At 66.8% G+C, this 18,742-nt stretch overlaps 2 protein-coding genes across 7 annotated transcripts; both read right to left on the reverse strand.

Annotated features, from left to right (window-relative positions):
- Positions 1-284: 284 nt before the first annotated feature.
- MMP23B (matrix metallopeptidase 23B) lies at positions 285-3,812 on the reverse strand. Of its 4 annotated transcripts, XM_084873201.1 has the most exons (8): positions 2,305-3,618; positions 1,961-2,097; positions 1,747-1,886; positions 1,484-1,651; positions 1,050-1,214; positions 867-977; positions 646-772; positions 285-559 (listed from the first exon to the last, which is right to left on the reverse strand). In XM_084873201.1, the coding sequence occupies exons 1-8, from the start codon at positions 2,455-2,457 to the stop codon at positions 385-387; spliced, it is 1,176 nt and encodes a 391-aa protein (XP_084729327.1). In that variant the 5' UTR covers positions 2,458-3,618; the 3' UTR covers positions 285-384. The 4 variants fall into 4 exon arrangements, with proteins under 4 accessions (XP_084729327.1, XP_084729328.1, XP_084729326.1 ...); XM_084873202.1 differs by having other exon boundaries at positions 656-772; positions 867-1,214; positions 2,305-3,812; XM_084873200.1 differs by having other exon boundaries at positions 867-1,214; positions 2,305-3,629.
- Positions 3,813-3,941: 129 nt separating this feature from the next.
- On the reverse strand, positions 3,942-14,920 carry MIB2 (MIB E3 ubiquitin protein ligase 2). 3 transcript variants are annotated; one of them, XM_084873188.1, is made up of 22 exons: positions 14,683-14,920; positions 13,087-13,178; positions 10,628-10,699; positions 10,178-10,283; positions 9,667-9,935; positions 9,430-9,601; positions 8,598-8,704; positions 8,305-8,499; positions 8,049-8,191; positions 7,856-7,963; positions 6,973-7,077; positions 6,732-6,894; positions 6,522-6,655; positions 6,287-6,438; positions 6,050-6,206; positions 5,821-5,981; positions 5,605-5,731; positions 5,296-5,529; positions 4,774-4,952; positions 4,514-4,695; positions 4,364-4,429; positions 3,942-4,261 (listed from the first exon to the last, which is right to left on the reverse strand). In XM_084873188.1, the coding sequence occupies exons 5-22, from the start codon at positions 9,911-9,913 to the stop codon at positions 4,023-4,025; spliced, it is 2,871 nt and encodes a 956-aa protein (XP_084729314.1). In that variant the 5' UTR covers positions 9,914-9,935; positions 10,178-10,283; positions 10,628-10,699; positions 13,087-13,178; positions 14,683-14,920; the 3' UTR covers positions 3,942-4,022. The 3 variants fall into 3 exon arrangements, with proteins under 3 accessions (XP_084729314.1, XP_084729315.1, XP_084729316.1); XM_084873189.1 differs by having other exon boundaries at positions 6,287-6,435; positions 14,683-14,919; XM_084873190.1 differs by lacking the exon at positions 7,856-7,963 and having other exon boundaries at positions 6,287-6,435; positions 14,683-14,919.
- Positions 14,921-18,742: the final 3,822 nt, after the last annotated feature.

An 18,742-nucleotide genomic window follows, 5' to 3' on the forward strand; every position in this document is an offset into this window, starting at 1 on the left:
CAGAGGGCACACACACACAGTCTCACACACGTGCTGTCAGATCCTGGCTGTGATTTCAGTCTTGAGGCTCCTGTGTGGGCGCCTCCTGCCCTCGTGCAGGGCACCCTTAGCTCAGTGCCCACAGCTGGGCACACAGCCTTTCGTACGTAGGAGGTGGTCACACCTTAAAGATGCGGTGAAATGGAAGCGCTGTCTGTCCTTCCTGCGCTGGCCCCAAGCCCCGCCCCACCTGCCTCTCCCTGCCTCCAGCTCCTGCTCTAACGACTGGGCCGGGGTGTCTGGGCCGGGGTGTCGGTGCTCCCCAAATCCCGCGGGGTTCGGTCCGCACGGCCCCGCCCCCCAAGAAAGGGCGCGGAGACTCGGGGAGAAAGCCTTTATCAGGGCTCAGGGCCGCACGCGCACGCGCCAGGAGTAGGTGCTGAGCACGCGCTGCCGCCGGCGCACCACGCAGGTGTAGGTGCCCTCGTTGATGGCGTTGGCGATGATGCTCAGGTGCGCCTCGCCCAGCGCCAGGTACCCGGGGTAGGAGGACTCCAGCGGCTCCTGGTCCTTGTACCAGCTGCGGGGGGCGGGGGCGGGGCGCTGAGTGGGGAACCCCGGCCGCCCCCGCTCACCCCGGCGCCCTCGCCCCGGGCGGTCACTCACTGCACTTTGCCTTTCTTGTGCAGGATCTTCTGGCCGCAACGGAAGGTCACGTTCCTGCCCTCCGACACCAGGCGGGTTTTGGTCCTGGGGGGCGGCAGGGTGGCGGCCACCGTGGGGAAGGGGAACTCTGTGCGGGAGAGAGGGAGGGAGGGAGGTCAGGAGGGAGGGGCCGGCCAGCGCCCCGCCCCGCCCCGCCCCGCCGCCGGGACCGCCACACCCACCGTAACAGAAGTCGCAGCTGCTGGGGCACAGCCTCTTCATGAGCCTCCGGCGGGCGTCGCAGAAGCCCCTCCGCGCCCAGGACGCGCACACGAACAGCCGGTCCAGGCAGCCTGGAGGGGGGCGGCCCGGCCTCAGCGCCTGCCCCGGCGCCGCCCCCCGCCCCCCGCCCCGCAGGCACCCACCGTAGAGCCGGTGCAGCCCCCACAGCTCGTCCTGCGACAGCGCCTTCCAGCCGCGCAGCGTGGCGTTGAGGTGCATGAGCGCGCGGCCGTGCTGCGAGTGCATCAGGCCCAGCGCGTGGCCGATCTCGTGCGCCGCCACGTGAACCAGGTCCGTCAGCCACACGCCTGTGGGCCCCGCGGTCAGCGCGGGCCCGGCCGCCCGCCCGCCCCCTCCAGCGCCGCCTCTGCAGGCCGCGGCCTCGGGCCGATAAGAGGTTCCCGACGGGCGGTGAGCTCACCGGGAATGCAGCTCCACTCGGCGCGGGATGAGGGGCTCCTGGGACTCAGGCCTGTGGCCTCAGCCGCCCCCTCCCTGCCTGCCTCACCCCAAGTCCCAGCCCCGCCCCCAGCCCTCCGCCGGGACCCGGGGCGCGGAGGGTCCCCCGGGCCGTCACCTTTCTTCCAGCTGTAGCGCGTGGGGCCCAGGATCCAGTACTCGCTGTCGTCGAAGTGGATGCCGCCGTGCGGGGGGAAGAAGGCGTGGGCCAGCTCGCCCGTGGGGCCGTCGAAGCAGTGGTGCAGCGCGGACACCAGGCAGTCCGTGTGGTTGGCGGGGTAGAAGCCTGCGGAGCGCGGGCTGAGGGGCGGCGTGGGGGAGCACGGGGCGGGGGAGCGCGGGGCAGAGGCTGGGGGGCCGGGGCGGGGGCGCGGCGCTCACCGATCCGCAGGTCGCTGGGCTGCTCGGGGCCCACCTCGCGGAAGCTGAAGGGGGACACGTCGCTCCACATGCGGAAGGCGGCGGCCAGGCCGCGCCGGGTCTCGCTGGGGCTCAGCAGGTTCCGCGGAAAGGAGAGGATCCTGGGGCGGGGGCGGGGTCAGGGTCAGGGGTGGACGGGGCTGCCGCCAGGCCCCCCTCCAGGCCCGGGCCGCACCTGTACGTGAGGTTGAAGTGGTCCCAGCGCAGCCGGGCGGGCGTCAGCGTGTAGCGGCGTCTGCGGGGCGCCGGGGCGGGCGGCGGGCCGGGCCCCGGGGAGCCGCGGGCACCGGCGGGGAGGGTCGCGGCGTCTTCCTTCAAGGAAAGCGAGTGCCCTGAGGAGGCGGCCGCGGCGCCCGATCCCAAACTCGGGGAAGAGACGGGGCGGAGGCGGTGGGAGCGCTGCCTGTTCCCACCCCACGCGCCCCTGCAGCCGAAGGGAGAGGGTGAGAGGACCGGCCGGCCGGCGTGGGCAGGGCTGGAGGGTGCTGCCCCCCACCCGCGGGCGCCGGGGGGACTCACCTGCGCGGCGGGCCGGGCGGCCGGCGGGGCCCCGGGCCGGGCCAGCAGCAGGAGCGCGGGCAGCAGGCACAGCGCGCCCAGCGCGGCCCCCCGCCAGCCGGCCAGAGCGCGCGGCCCCGACGCCGCCCAGGGGACGCGGGCCCCGCGGGCCATGGCGCCGGCGGACTTGCTGCGGGGGCTGCGGGCGCGGGGGCTGCGGGGCCGCAGGCGCGCGAGGAGCCGGGGGAGGCGCCCAGGCGGCTCGGGTTACAGCCCGGGGCGGGGGCGGAGGCGGGGGCGGCCGCCCTGAAGGGAACCAGCTGGCCGTCCCGCCGCTGGCGCCGGACCCCGCCAGCCTGCCGGCCGGTGGCCGGGGTCGGCAGGGCCGCCGGGGCGGGGGAGCTGTGGGGGGGACGCGGGGAGGTGCCGGCGGTCAGGAAGGGACCGGCGCCGGGGGCTCGGCAGAAGGCAGGGACAGGGACGGGCAGTTGGGACCCAAAGGGTCGGGGCTGAGTGACCGGAGGCTTTTTCCCCAATGGGACCCCCCGCCCCCCTGGACACCGGATGAGACCTGGAGGGGAACCTCCGCCGGGCCGGCCCAGGACACGGCCGCCGGCGGGGGCCAGGCAGGGTCCCCGCGCGAGGGGCGGGGACAGGCGGGAGGGACGTGGCAGTGAGTCCGGCGCCGAGGGGGGAGAGGCGGGTGGTGCCTGGGGGTGGCGCCAGGAGGGGGGGTGCAGAGCCCCCGGGAGCTGGAAGCAGCCTGCCGGGGTACCCCATGGAGACGGGGTTCGGCGCCCGGGGTCAGGGGCTGGGGAACCAGGAACCCCCCATTGGGCTCTCATCCAGCGGAGCCAGGCGCAGGGCCCCGTTCGGAGGGTCCTGGGTGGGGGGTGGGAGACGCGGTCTTGAGACCGGAAAACTCGACGGGGCCTTCAGGGTGAGCCGGGTGAGGCCGGCCAGGCAGGGTGCTGGCAAGGGTGCCATGGGCCGGGGGCGGGGGGATGGGCCGGGGGACGTAGACAAGGAGGAGAGGCTGGGAGACGGAGGGGCTGTCGGTGGCAGAATGGGGGGAGGATTGGGCCAGACGAGGCCGAGGGTCCGGGCCTGGCCTGGAGCCCAGAGTGACAGGCGCGCGGGCCAGCGGGGTCAGCGCCAAGGGCCTGGCAGCAGCCGCCAGGCTCCGGGGGAGCGGCGGGTGGTTCTTGGAAAGCGCTGCCGCCGGCCCGGCTGGAGCTGCGCCCCCTCCGCGTGGCTAAATGTTCGCCCGACAAAGTGCCCTCCCGTCCCGCGCCCGCTCCTCTTCCCGGACCTTATGGCCCCTCTCCCCCCTCCCCCTCCCTGCCCTAATCCCGCCGGAACTCAGCCAGAAGCTTCCGCGAGGCCCACGCCCGTCCCCAGGGCCCGCCCGGGAGATAGGGAGGGAGGGAGGGAGGGGCCGGGGGTCGCAGGAGGCAGCCGGGCCTGGAAGACCTCTGCCCGGGGCTGGCTTCTGGGCCCGGAGCCGGGACGGCGGACACGGGGCGGGACTCTGGCAGAAGCGCGGCCACAGCTGGGCGCGGGCGGAGGGGCCAGGCGGCGCGGGCGGGACCGCTGGTTTCTGTCCGGGAAGAACCGGGACCGCCCGCGCCCCCCCAGACAGGCACCAGGCGGCGAAGTTCGTGAATCTTTTTATAAAACACGGGCGGGCGGGGGCTCGCGGCGGCGGTGGATGGTGGACGGTGGACGGCAGGGCGCGGCTATACGAAGATCTGGATGCGGTCGCGGATGGGCTGGCGGCAGATGGGGCAGGCGCTGAGCGCAGCGCCGCAGGGCGCGCAGGCGCCGTGGCCGCACTGGAACACGAGGCGGATGTGGCTGTCGATGCAGATGGGGCAGGTGATGCGCTCCTCCATCTGCCGGTAGCGGCTCTGCAGCTCCTCCACCAGCTGCCGCGGTGGACCGGGCGCGGGGGCCGTGCCGGCCACCTCCGTGCCGTCTAGGGCGGGATTAGGCGCGGCCATGGGGTTAGAGCCGGTTGCGGGGGAGGGAGGGGGAGAGGAGGGCAATCCAGTCAGCTCCTCCGCCCGAGCCGACCCACCTGGCAGCAGCTTCTTGCTGATGGGCACCTGGCACCTGATGCACTTCTTCATCCTGCGCGCGCATTCTGCGGGGGAGGGGCGCTGTTGGGTGGGGCCGCACTCCTGCTCCTCCTCCTCCTCCTGCTCCCACCCCCGCGCCCCGCACTCACCCTCGCAAACCGTGCGGTGCTGGCACGGCGAGAACAGCACCAGCAGCGCCAGCTCAGAGCACACCAGGCATTCGGCCGCCTCCGGCCCCGCAGGCAGGGCCGCGTGCAGGTTGGACGTGGTGCTGGGGGTGCTGAGCACCAGCCTGGGGTCTGGGGCCGCGCCCCCGCCCGCCTGCCGCTCCCTGCAGGTGGAGGAGGGGGGCTTGACAGGGCCGCTGGGGTGCCGCCCCTGCCACGCCCGCCACGCCCCACCGGCTCACCGGAAGCGCTGGGCACAGCCCTGGACGGCCTTGAGGACTCGGCCCTCCACAGCCAAGTCCAGCGGGGAGCGGCCGCGGTGGTTGGTGTAGTTCACGTCCGCGCCCTCCAGCGCCAGGAAGCAAGCGATGGCGGCGCCCACCGTCAGTTCTGCGCTGGCAGGGAGACCCGAGGCCTGCAGCTGGGGGCAGAGGCCATAAGGCTGGCAGACCTCAGGGGGAGCACCAGCTGCCCCATGCAGGGCAGAGGGGAGGTGGCGGGAAAAGCCCCTGAGGGAAGGGATGAATGCTGAGACACCCACCCCCTTTCCCAGGCTGCTCAGGGGCAAAGAATGCAGGGATGCTGGCCACACTAGGTGACAGGGACAGAGACACCTGCCAACGGCTGACCTGGGGGCTACCCAACCCTCAAGGGCCTGGCTCCCAGGAAGCACCCTCCGAGGGAGTGGGCGGTCACTCGGGGCCTGCCTGGGACCTGCAGCCGGGTGCTCGGCCACCTCTCCAGCCCCAGCCCCACCTGCTCACCCTGGACAGCAGCTGCAGAGTCCCCGGGGCCCCCCGGGGCCCGTCGGCCACCAGGGGCTGCAGCTGGTGCCGCCGCAGGGCCAGGTGCAGAGCCGTGTCCCCCTCCTCGTCCTCAGCGTTGACGCTGCAGCCCGCGTCCACCAGCAGCGGCACCAGCCCCACGTGGGCCTGCTGCACGGCCAGGTGCAGCGGGGACTGGAGCTTCCGGTTTCGGACGTTCACATCACAGCGGCCCTGGGAAGGGGGGCACGGGCTCAGCCTGGGGCCCGAGGGCCCCGACTCCCCCCTGGGGCAGCGGGCTGTCCTCACCTCTTGGATGAGGATCTGGGCCACCTCCCGGTGGTTGTTGAGGGCGGCCAGGTGCACCGCCGTGAAGCCATCCTCCTTCTTGGCGTCCACCAGCTGCCGTGCCCAGGCCAGGATCCTCCTGACAGCTCTGTGGGGCAGGGAGGGGTCTGGTGGAGGGGGCTCCCGGTGCCCAGCAGCGTGGCAGGAGCTGCTCGGGCTGTGCCCGCCCCAACTCACAGCGCGTGGCCCTTGAGGGCCGCGTGGTGCAGCAAGGTGAAGCCCTGGCTGTTGGTGGCGGTGACGTCGATGCCCGGCACCTCGGTGAGCACCTCCACGATGCCGCTGGCGCCGGCGCCCGCGGAGATGGCGTAGTGCAGGGGCGTGTTGGCCTGGGCGTCCTGTCGGGGGGCAGTGGTCAGCGGCAGCAGGGCTCCGTGAGCCCGGGGAAGGACAGGCCCGCACTCACTGGCAGGTTGACGTCGCAGCCCAGCTCGCACAGGGCCCTCACCACCTCCAGGAAGCCCCTCTGCACAGCCACATGCAGCGCGGTGCTCCGGGTGCTGTTCAGGGCATTGGCCTGGCACCCCGCAGCCAGGAGCAGGCGGGCGGCCTCGGGCTGGTTCCTGGTGGGAGAGGAGGCGGCAGGGTGCTGTGCCCACTGGCAGCACTGCAGGCCCAGCCCCCACCGAGCCGCCAGGCTCACCCCAGGGCCGCGTAGTGCAGAGCCGTGTTGCCCTCCTCGTCGGCCAGGTCCACGCCCGCCCGGGCCTGCAGCAGCAGACGCAGCAGCTCCACCTGGCCCAGGTAGGCAGCCACCTGCAGGGCCGTCCTGCCCTGGTTCTTGGTGTCCACCTGCTGGGAGCACTGCTGGTCAGTTCCCGGCCCCCACCCCCCGGGGCGGGCCAAGCCTGGGACGAGGGTGGGCCTCAGGAGCGTGCCTGCTCAGGGTGCCTCCGCAGCAGGTCCAGAGCCCGGGCCACGTTGCCCAGGGCCGCCTCCACCACCAGCCGCCCTGGGTGCTCCAGGTCGCTCTTCTGGGCTCGAAGTTTATCCAGGACCACACTCAAGGAGCCTGGGGGGGGGCGGGGGAGGTCAGGCAGGGGCCCTGGGAGCCCCCCCCCCCCGGCGGCCGCTGCTGGGTCCCGCACTTTTGTTCTCCCGGGCGCGCTCAGCCACGTCCAGGTTGGCGTCCTCCTCAGGCCGATAGGCCAGCAGGCAAGAGGGGCTGAAGGTCCACAGCTGACCACCGACCGCCACTCGCAGGCTCCCGTCTCCGAACACCTTCACCACCTTCCCAACTTGGCCCAGGGCCTGAGAAGAGGGAGATCACAGGCTGGGCCCCAGGGCTGAGGGAGGAGCAGCGAAGGCGGGGAGGGATGGGGGTCTCACAGGCGCCATGTCATCGGTCCACTCGCCGTGCCCGGCCTGCAGCCGCTTCACCGTGTCCAGGTCGTCCATGACCCGCACCACGTCGCCCACCCAGAAGGAGTTGTGCTGAGTGAGAGAGAGGCCGATGAGGGGCCCGGCCCTGTGGCTGCCCAGGGTCGTGGAGCAGGAGGTACCCCATCAAGCTCCACAGGACAGATCGGCCTGAACTCAACCCTAAACTGACCAGAAACACAACCAAAGGGTCTGGCTGGACAAGACCCCTGGTGACCAGGGTGGCCCTGGACAGCTCAGCCCCTGTGCCCGGGGGTGGCAGCTGAAGAGACCAGACTGAGACCAGCTCAGATGGGGAGCAGGCAGCTGGCCATAACCAGGGGCAGGGCCAGAACAGCAGGGAGACAGATCAGGGCCCACTCCCCACCCCCAGTTCCCCCCAATTGTGCCCTCACCTGCACGGGACTCGCTCTACAAACTGTCTCATGACACCACACACACCCTCCTCGGCACCCACTCCTTCCCAGGACCCCATCCGTGGAGGGACCCCTCCCAGCTGCCCATCGACCTCCCTCAGCCTCGATCCCAGCTGGGAATCCTGCTTCCCAGACGCCCCTTCCCAGCCCCCACCGGGGGCCAAGCATCTGTCCTAAGGGCCTTCCCGCACCCATCACCATCCCACGTGCTCCCCCACAGCACCCACGGGAGCACCTGAGAAAGTAAAGCAACCACGTGGCCTCCTGCCCATAGCGCTGTAGTGGCTTCCTGGCTCTGCCCTGCCCTCCTACGTCCCTTCACACCTGGACCCCCAGGCCCTCTCCTCCTCCTCAGGGACGAGCAGGTCCTCGGAGGGCACAGAGAACGGACAGGGCTCGCCCCGCCCCCCATGCACCTTGGTGAGAGCCCCCGGGTGGAAGGTCCAGCGGGTCTCGTGGCTGAACTGCACACGCACGTCCCCACGGTCCGTGATGCGGTGCACGGTGCCCGTCTGTCCGATAAACTGTGGCGGGTCGTGGAGGCTGTGGCTGGGGGTCCGGGGGAGGTGGGGAGGGGAGGGCACAGGGCCGATGGGCGGGGCAGCTCACCTCTGCCATCCTGGGGTTCCAGCCGCCATGGCCTTCCTGCATCTCCCTCAGGACGTCGGTGTCCAGCAGACACGTGACCTTGTCCCCGGGCTGGAAGGGCTGGCCGTCAGCACTCACCCGGCGCTGCAGCTCTGCGGGCTTGCCTGGAGGCAGGCGCAGGCCCAGCTCAGGCAGCACCCCCACCCCGGGGCCCTCCCCCAGAGGCCCCCGCCAGCCCAGCAGGTGCAGCCAGGCGGGATGCGGCCGGCAGCCTTACCCAGCCGCGGGAGGTGCTCCTTGTAGTAGAAGCCGCCGGCCGCCTCGCCCACACACTTGAGGTCCACCTTGCCCTTGTGCCCCACGCGGTACACATTGGTGGTGCCATCGGCCCACGTCACGCTGGCCACGCTCCGGCCTGTCTCCACGTCCCAGCCACGGATGTCCACCACTCGGCCTGGCTTCCCTTCCCCTCCTGGAGAGACATGCCCCACCAGCAGCTAAGCGCGTGCCATGAGGCACAGCCATAGCCAGGACCAGCCCAGCCCCACCTCCCCCGGGGCCCCCACTCACCGTCCTGTGAGCCCCACTCCCAGTCGGGGCCCCGCACCACCTTTGCCCCCTGGAAGATGCCCCTCAATGGGATCCGTGGGAGGCCCTGGCGGGGACTCAGGGTGACCCTGCAAGAGAGCGTGTCCTGGGCCATGCGGATGGCGGTGTGAAGGCACCGGCCTCTGTCCAGCCCAGCTCGCTCCCGGCGCCCAGGGCCCGGACGGCTGGCCCAGCAGTTAGTTCTGGGCCTCCACACTCGGCCTGGAGCTGCTGACCGTGTTCCTCCAGGGGGCCCTGCCCGATGCACCCAGGCCCCCTCACAGCATGGCCTGCCCCCGAGCTTGGCGCAGGCCCTGTCCAGGGACGGCCAGCACAGACAATGGAGGAAGAGAACACAGGCACCCAGACAGCTGAGCCTGCTCTGCCTCTGGCTCAGGAACCCCAGCAGCCTTGTCCCCAGCCTAATCCTCCCCCCTCCCGCCCACCACCACAGCCAAGGAGGCTCCTGGCCAGACCCAGCTCCTGCCCCTGTGCCCAGGGGCTGGCCCAGCGTACGCTGCCCACTGCCACGCCCAGGACTTCCACGAAGGATGCTGGCTACAGGGCCAGCACAGGCCACCTCAGTGCCGCCATGGCGACACGGGAGCCACACCTGGCTCTGGGGTGGCACCAGGACCATGGCACCACCTGCTCAGTGGACACGGTCGCCTTCCCCAGCAGGAGGGAGTGACCATTACTCTGCCCCGCTTCAGGGAAATGGCGGGGAAGCCCTGCCTCTGGGGGAGCCGCAGAGCGCCCGGTCCTGCGGGTGAGGGCCGTCCTGTAGGAGGCAGGGGGCGGGGCGCGGACTCACGGGCGGGCGTGGGCGGTCTCGTAGCGCTCGAAGGCGTGGGCCAGGTCGTGCTTGTTGTTGAGGTAGCACTGCGTGCACAGGTCGTAGTCCGCGCAGACGCGGCACTTCCAGCGCATGCCGCGCAGCCCGTGCTTCTTGCAGCAGTCACAGATGATGTTGGGGTGCCTCACGCCTGGGGGCGGGGCAGGGTCAGGGGGGGTGGGCGCGCCCCGCCCCCCGCCCGCCCCGCGCACGCACCGATCTGGGCGTTGTCGTAGAGCAGCAGGTCGTGCGCGCCCTGGTAGCCGGCGCGGTAGTTGGTACGGGTGCCGTGGTCCCACTGCACCACCACGGTGCGGTCGGGGGTTGAGGGGCTGCCGTGGCGGCCGAGCTCCACCACCGTGCCCACGCCACCCTCGCCGCCGTCCTGCTGGCCCCACTTCCAGTCCACGCCCCGCACCACGCGCATGCCCACCTGCACGCCAGCCTGGGGGTCTGGGTCCATGGTGGGGGCGCTGCTCTGGGACCTGCAGGCAGAGGGCACCCTCAGGCCACAGTGAGCTGCAGGGAAGGTAGGAGAGGCACCCAGCCGGGAGGGAGGGGGCTGGGAACTACAGGCGCCTGGAGCCCACGGAGGGGTGGGGCCGCTGGGGAGAGCAGCCTTAGGTGGGGGTGGCACATCCCGGGGGGCACGGGCACCTCTCTGAAGGTCCCTCCAGCTGTGGTGACCCTGCGATCAGGACGTGGATCCCTGCGACCAGGGACACACCTGGCAGGGAAGGCCCTCAGCAAGTGCCCACGAGAAGGTCCAGTGCTGGGTGCTTACGGGTGAGTGGACGTGGCTCCCGGCAGCAGTGAAAGGTCTGACAGCGATGCTGACGGCAGAAAACAGACGTGCAGTGATTGATGGGGGGACGGCTACCGCTCAGAACGGCTGCTCCTGAGACACCAGGGCCGAACCTGAGTGCGTCAGCGCGTCCCACAAAGGGCTTCTCCCTGCCCCGTGGAGAGGGCGCCGAACAGAGCAGACACCCCACAGAACAGGCAACACACTGGCCGGGCCACCACCCGCCAAACCCCACAGCCCATCTACAGAAATGCCGACCGGAAAGCAGGCCCAGGCTTTGGGGGAAGGGGCGGGGGCAGCAGCAGAAGCGGCCCTGGGGCCCCGGGTCCAGCCAGGTGCTACTTCCTGACCTGGAAACACATGCCTGCTCACCTGGAAGCTGGGCTCACTGTGCCTGTGCCCCACCAAATGCTCTGCATAGAGTCTCCTGCGCAACAGGAAGGCCTGGAAGAGTGGAGAGAGAAAGCTCCGGGAGAGGCGGAAGGACTGCTGGGAGGCAAGGCAGTCCCCCTCCGTTTCCGGGACCTCACGGAGGGTCAGGACTCTGCAGGGAGAAGGCGTGGTGGGGCACCCCGGGGCAGGGCTGGGGGCAGCCAAGGTGCAGTCACTGGGCACTGAGGCCAGCCCAGGGAGAAAGGCCAATCCCCCTCCACCCAGGCCCCGCTCCCAGTCCTGGCCCTGCGTCACCCCCAGCCCGACACTCGGCACCCCAGGCCTGGCCAGCGCAGGGAACGCCTGTCCGGCTGAGACCGAAGACGGGCAGCGAGGAGAGGCAGTGGCCAGGCTTCCTGCTGACTCCTACTCCAGCCAGCAGCAGGGCCCACACCCCAAGGGCACCCGAGCCCACCCTCTACCCCGCCCACTCTGAGAGGGCACCCAGCACAGGTGGGCAGGCCCTTGATCCCAGCCCAGCCTGAGGGTCCGTCGGCCCCTGCCGGACCTCTGGGGCTTCCCCAGACAGGCGGATGTTTTGAAAACGAGGACCAATGGCTAATCAGAAGCCTTTCCCCAGAAACCCCACTCTCTGCTGATTGGCCAGCGGCTCACCCCCCTGGGCCACGCCCCCTTCTGCTGCCTGTCCTGCCCTCCCCTCTGCTGTCTCCACAAGATGAGCCCCAGGCCTGAGGCCACTGCGGGCTCCAGCCAGGAGCTCAGCCCCAGGCCAGTGGCCACCACGGGCTCCAGCCACCAGCTCAGCCCCCAGGCCTGCCGTGAGAAAGAGCCCACATCAAGAATGATCCCTGAGAATGCTCTGAATGGTGCCAGCAAGCCCCAGGGAGGGGGAGGGTCCTGGGGCTGCCACCTCAGCAGTCAGGCATGGCAGGCCACCCACGTGTGGCCCCAGGGGCCTCCCGTCAGAGCTGCCACGTGGGTCTGACTCAGGCGGAGCAGCACCAGCCTGGGGTGGGCTGTGGGCAGTGATGTCGCTGTCCCTGAGGGCACAGGCCCCATCCCTTCCCCCCCCATCCCCCCGCCCCAGGCTGCAGCGCTCACACACCCGCCCCGCCCTGACGCACCTGCTGAGCTGCAGCTGGCCAGAGCGGCCTCTTTCACCGCTACAGACAAGTGTGGACACGTGGGCCCAACTGACGACCCCTGCGTGCAGGGGCCCCCCAACTGCAGGCCCAGAAACTGGCCCCACACCGAGGTAAAGCACTCACACAATTGCCATGGCTGCTCCTGAGAGCATCCACCTGGGGACTGAAGGGTCCCAGGGTTGATTCTGGTCAGGGCACAGGCCCATGTTGGGGGACCGATCCCCAATGCAGGAGGCAGCTGACCCACGATTCTCTCTCATCACTGATGTTTCTATCTCTCTCCTTCTCCCTTCCTCTCTAAAATCAATAAAAGTTTATTTTAAATAATAACAACATTAATAAAAAAGAACTCAGGCAAGAAAGGACCCAAGAGCCAACACCCATGCCCTGTGGGTCCAGCCTGAGCCTGGGAGCCGGCCACCACACCGGCCTGGCCTCTGGCCTCCGGGCCCTGGCAGTGCTGCAGGAGCATCTCCAACAAGCCGTGGGGCAGGGGCCCCTGAGCAGGGCCCTGCCCTCCAGGGTGGGCACAGGATGGCGAGTGGGGCGGGGTGCCTGGCGGGATCTGTGAAGTCAGGGCCGAGCCTCCCTCGGCTGCTGAATGGCGGCATGGGGGCCGCAGGGTAGGGTTACGGCGCCTCCGGCCAGGACCTGACTTCACACCTGGTATTTTTAGCTCAGCCGGACAGTCCGTTCTCCAGCCCCGGCCAGAAAACCACCGCCTCCCAGGGCTGACCCTCTCGGGAGCCCACCAGCCCACTCCCAGGCCGGGGCACGGGCCCCCACCTTCACCTCTCTTGCCCAGACCAACACGCCTTGGGGAGGACGGTGGAGGACCGAGCACGTCCTGTTCTGGGGCACCCCCGGTCTGAGCCCCTTCCTGTCACCACCCTCCACGCCCCATCCCGGGGGCTTGGGGTCTGCCCTCGCTTCAGCGTGGCATCACCCGGAGCCTGAGCAAGGCATCCGCAACGCCTGCCCGCTGCCCGCTCCTCCACATTTGCCACCGTGATGGGCCCCCTGGCCTCCGGCCCCTTGTGAGGGGAGCAGTGGCTTCCCAGGCCTCTCCACCACCTTTCTCCACCCCCTTCCCTGCCTCGTCTCCATCGCCATCCTCCCTGGAGCCCAGTGCATGACACCAGGTCGTGGGGTCAAAGTTCACCCCCCACCTCAGGAGGTCCCACCAGGGTGTGTGTGCGCAGGGGGTGGCGAGTGGGGAACGGACCAGGGTCAGGAGCAGGTAGGGGCCAGGAAGGGAACCCACCCAGAAGCCACTTCCTTTTCTTTCTTTACCAGAAACGCAGCCGCCAAGATGTCCTGTTGGAAACCGGGAGCGATCACCGACACAGACCACAGCCAAGCAAACAGGCGGCCAGCCGGCACGTCTGGAGAAAAACGGATTAAAAGGTGGTTTCAGACCTACCGGCCTGGCTCAGTGGGGAGCACTGACCTACGAACCAGGAGATCATGGTTACATCCCGGTCAGGACACAGGCTGGGGTTGTGATCTCCATCCCCAGTGGGGGACGTGCAGGAGGCATCTGATCCATGATTCTCTCTCATCAATGATGTTTCTATCTGTGTCTCCCTCTCCCTTCCTCTCTGAAATGTGTGTGTGTGTGTGTGTGTGTGTGTGTATTTAAAAGGTGGTTTCACATTTGCAGCATTTACCGCAACCAAACAAGGTGGCCTGGGTCTGCTGTCAGCTGCCCGCCTGTGGGGGGCAGAGCTCTTTACAAATGGGGTGCGGGGACCACGTCAAGGGAGGTGTTCCTCTATTTGTGAACCTTTTATTGGGAAAGAACTTAAAAGCTATTGAGATTAAATCACATTTAAAAAAAAAAAAAGTTGTCCCATTTGCCCAGGAGCTGGGCAGACAGAGGCAGCACTCCCCTCCCTGCACCCCCAGAGCCTGCTGCTGCTGCTGGAATCAACCCCGCCCCGGGTGGAGGATCAACAGGCACCTGTCATGTGGCCGCCCTGGCCGCCTCCGCGGGGACACGCTGGGGAGGGGGGGAGTGAGAGGGGGCCCTGGGACAGAGCTGGGGACCCCAGACCTGACCCTGCGGGGCTTAGCCCAAAGGAAGGGCAGGTGGTCACCCCCCGGGGGGGAGCCTGCAGCTGGTGGCGGTTGGGGTGCTGATACTCAGGCCACAGAGGAATGGCAGGAGGGGGACGCCAGGAAGGCCCGGGTTCGCCAGGGCTTCCACCCGCTTAGGTGGCCTGACCCCCGCCCGCTGGTGCCCGCCGGGCGCCTGACACCTTGGCTGGTTTCTCCAATTGGCTCTGGACTCAGGGGGGAGGCAGGAGGATCGATCAGCGCCTTCTCCCCTGGCCCCTACCTAACACACACGCACTCAGAGCATCACCTTCGGACATGGCCCCGGACCGAACGACTAAAGGGCCAGCAGCAAGCCCGGCAGGAGCTCACCGGGCCGGGCCCCCGCTGCCCGCCGCGCCCCCCGCGAGCCTGCGGGCTGCAGCCGGGCTGCGCGGGGACCCGGCGCCCGCCCCGCGCTCGGCGCCCGCCCGGCGGCGGCGGAGGGCACCAGAGGCGGGGCGGCCTGGCTGCTCCGGAGCCGCCGTCTACAGCCCTGCCCGGGTCAGCGCCCCGAGCCTGCCGCCCGCCCCGCGGGGTCGCTGGTCGCGGCCGCGGGGAGCGGAGCCAGAGGGCGGCCCCCGGCCCTGCAGACGCCCCGGCCCCGCGCTGCGCCCCGGCCGCCGGCGTCCGCCCGCGGGGGCAGCGGGGGCAGCGGGGCGCCGGGCCGGCGGCGGTCAGGGCAGGGCCGGCGCCACCCCGAGGCTGACCGCCTCGCCGCCGCCCGGCCGCCGCGCCCCCTGTCATTCCATCTCCTTCCCCGGGAAGTCGCCGGGCCCCGCGGTGACTGACCCCGGCCCGGCCGCAGTGCCGCCGCTGCCGACCCCTCCACTTGCCCGCAAGTTTGCGTCCCGCGGCGGGAGCTCGGGGACCTGAGGAGCCAGAGTGTGTCAGCGCCGGCCGGCCCGCGGCCCCTCGGCGCCTCAGCACCGGCCAGCCGGGCCGCCGCGACGCTGCGCCCGCGCCCACCGGCCGAGGCTGCCGAAGCCCCCGGCGCTCGGGCTCCTGGGGCCGCCGCAGGGCCTGCCGGGAGTTGTAGTCCACAGCCCGCGGGCGCCGGGAGAGGGGGCGGGCCCGAACCACAACTCCCAGGAGGCCCCGCGGCGGCGCTGACGACAGCGGCTGCAGGGGGCTCTGCGGGTGAGCGGGCGAGCCGGCGGGCGGGGTGAGAGACGGGCCCCAGGTCCCGCAACGATGGGAGGAGGCCTGCTTCCCCGGGGAAGAGCTGGGGCTCGAGCTTGGCTCTGCACCGCCGCGGACGTGGGCGCGTTTGCGTTGGACAGCGTGGGACGCACGTCAGAGGACTGCGGTGGCCTCAGGGAGCTGTCGCCTCGCCGGGGACAGGGGGCGTGCGCCCGAACGGGAAGGGGCCGGGGTCACCGAGGGCCGAGCACGCGCGGGGACGAACTGGGCACCAGGGGGGCGCGCGAAACAGGGGTCAAGCTCTTCCGCCCCGGGGGCGGGGGTTGAGCCGGAAGTGCGTCACGGATGGGCGGGCCGTCTTTGCCCAACCCTACGTGGCGCTCCACGGTAAGGAGACGCGTTCCGTTACAGGGAGACGGAGGCTGCGGATGCCTGGGCGTCTGTCTGCAGCATTTTTAAAATATATATTTTATTGATTTTTTACAGAGAGGAAGGGAGAGGGATAGAGAGTTAAAAACATCAATGAGAGAGAATCATCGATCAGCTGCCTCTTGCAAACTCCCTACTGGGTATGCACCCGCAACCAAGGTACATGCCCTTGACCGGAATTGAACCCGCGACCCTTGAGTCCGCAGGTCGACGCTCTATCTATTGAGCCAAACTGGTTAGGCCAGAACCTACATGTTTCTAAACCAGGGGCTGCTGGTCTTTTATGTGTTTAGACATTTCTGTGGACTTCCAGATGTCAGTGAGAACTTTATCTCCAAACAACCCTGCCACCTCCCCCTCCCTATGGCCACGTGACCTCCCTCCCATTAGGATTACATCACCGGTCTGGTGCTTGCTGCTGTGCCACCTGTTATTGCATAAAACTCTGCCTCTGTTCTTTCACAGTATTTTTTTTTCTTTTGAGTTAATACCTAGTAATTTTTCTTTTCCTTTTTTTTATTTTATTGATTTTTTTACAGAGAGGAAGGGAGAGCTAGAAACGTCGATGAGAGAGAAACATCGACCAGCTTCCACACACACACACACACACACACACGGGGATGTGCCCTTGCCCGGAATTGAACCCAGGACCCCTCAGTTCGCAGACCGACGCTCTACCACTGAGCCAAACCGGCTTCGGCCCTAGTCTTCTTCTTATGCCTAGAATTTTACTAACTCATACCTAATTTCCCCCCAAGGCTCTAACATCTTTGCCACATGCCTATTGACAACATTTTCCAAAGGCTCAGACACATTCTATTTAATTCCTGGAGACCTCTCTGCCAGAGCCCCGGGCCTCCTGTTCCAGTCCAGACTGATGGCTTCCTAGCCATCGATACTGTCATCTTTCTCTACTCATCCTGCTGGCTCTGCCTCTCCCCGGTGCAGGAGTCCGTTACCTGGAACCTGTGCTGACCCCCTACTTGGTTAGCCCTCTAATAGCTTCCTGGGAAGAGTCCATATCTGAAGTGTGTTTATTCTACTCTCACTCTGATTGATCATTTGGCAGGGTATAGAATTCCAGGTGGGAAATACTTTTCCTTCAAGATATTTTGAAGTCATAGGTTTTTTGTTTGTTTGTTTTTTTTCAGTTCCCAGGTGGGCAGTTGAAAACTCCAAAGCCATTCTGATTCCTGGCGATTTGTATGGGATATGTTTGTTCTCTGAGAAAGCGTGTAAGATCTTTATCCTGTGTTGTCAAGTGTCACAATGATACACTTCGATGTGGACCTTTCTACTCCCATGGATCTATACACACAGTTGTCTTTTTCATCCCAGAGGCTCATGTCCATCTACTTAGGAGTGTTTTTTTAAATATATATATATATATATATATTTTATTGATTTCAAAGAGGAAGGGAGAGGGAGAGGATGTTACGTTTAGTTATGCTTCGTTGGTTGATTCTAGTATGTGACCTGACCAGAGGTGAACCCCACAACCTTGGAGTATTGGGATGACGCTCTAACCCACTGAGCTACCCCACCAGGGCCTACAGATGTTTTAAGTTGTAGGACACTGGCCAGGGTCTGCTGAGCGCTGGAGAGTTGCTGGATGGTACGAAAACACCTCGGGCTCCCATTTCTTCCCTTTCTGAGCTCATGTCCACTTTCCCTGACTCCTTTCCTCACACACACAATGTTCTTCCTGCGGGCATTTCCCTCGTTTTAGTTTAATTATAGATTCTTCTAAGCCTTCCTCCTGCTCTCGGCGTTGACTCTTCCAACCCGGTTCCTTCTCTCCCTTTGCTCTGGACTGTCCACTTCCAGTGACAGCTTTCCTCAAACGTCTGGTGAGCCTTCTTTCCCCGCGGAAATCCGAGAGCGAGACACTGTGTTGGGAGGATCAAGCCCACTGACAGTGTCAGAAAAGCTTCCAATGAAAGTGTCTTAAACAAGACGGAGGAGGGGTCTTCTCTGAGGCAGAGGTGGTCCAGGGCTGGATCCTCCTCTGCTGAATGTTTATTCTGAGCCCCCCTTGTCCCTCCTAGGGTGCCGGTCTGCCAGGCTCCCTTCTGAAAGCAGAGTGGGGAGGGAGCCTGTTTGCCCCAACCACAGAGCACAGATTTCCAGCGAACCCCCTCTTTTCAGTCTATTCTGCCTGTAATTCTCTCAAATAAACATCATCACTGTGCAGCGCTTACTGAGTCCTGGGCACGTGTGTTTTCCCAGGCTCTCCTTACTCAGCCAGGCCAGCCAGGTGGTGGTGTCGATCGCGACTCACAGATAAGGACCCTGAGAAGGCGGGCTGAGACGTGTGCCCACCCAGGGCCATGCGGCTGGGCACGGTGTGGGAAACCCCCCCCCCACTCACACACACACACACACACACACACACACACACACACTCCCCAAGGTCCAAGGCCAGGCCCTGGAGCGGGGAGTTCAGACTGCCAGCCAGACCTCTCTGTGCAGACATACATATCTCTGAGACCTGAGTTGACCAAAACTGAGGTCCAGAGTAAATATTGTAGATAAATAAATAAAACAAACCACTTAAGTCCTGGGGGCCCGAAGGATATTTGCTCTTTGGCCTCAGGACCGGGAGACTTCCTAAACATCTGAACCCCACGTCCAGGAAGGACAAAGCCCCAGGTGAAGCGTGTTTGTCCCGCTGGACCAGTTACAGGCAAAGCCGGAGGCCAGAAACGAACTCTGCAACTTACAAAAGGCTGAGGCAACGCCTGGATAAGAAAGAGAAGAACACTAACCGGTGTGGCTCAGTGGATAGAGTTTCGGGCTGCGGACTGAAGGGTCCCAGGTTCAATTCTGGTCAAAAACATATATATTCATTGCAGGCACATCCCCAGTGGGGGGTGTGCAGGAGGCAGCTGATTGATGTTTCTCTCTCATCTATGTTTCTAACTCTCTGTCCCTCTCCTTTCTTCTCTGTGGGAAAAAAAAAGAAAGAGAAGAGCACTAACTGGTTTGGCTCAGTGGAGTAGGGGTGTCGAACTCAATCAGAGAAGGGGCCAAAATCTAAAATCCAGCCTAAATCGCGGGCCGAATGGTTTACTGAACAGTCATAAACTGACAATGTCATAAACTGACAGCGGAGTGCAGTGATGACAGCGCGGTGCGGGCCACATTGCAAGGCCTGGCCGGCCGGATTTGGCCCACGGGCCTTGTGTTTGACACATGTGGGATAGAGCGTCGGCCTGCGGACTGAAGGGTCCCAGGTTCGATTCCGGTCAAGGGCATGTACCCTGGTTGCGGGCACATC

Source organism: Pipistrellus hanaki (assembly GCF_964339955.1).
Source record: "Pipistrellus hanaki genome assembly, chromosome: 2".
NCBI lineage: Eukaryota > Metazoa > Chordata > Mammalia > Chiroptera > Vespertilionidae > Pipistrellus > Pipistrellus hanaki.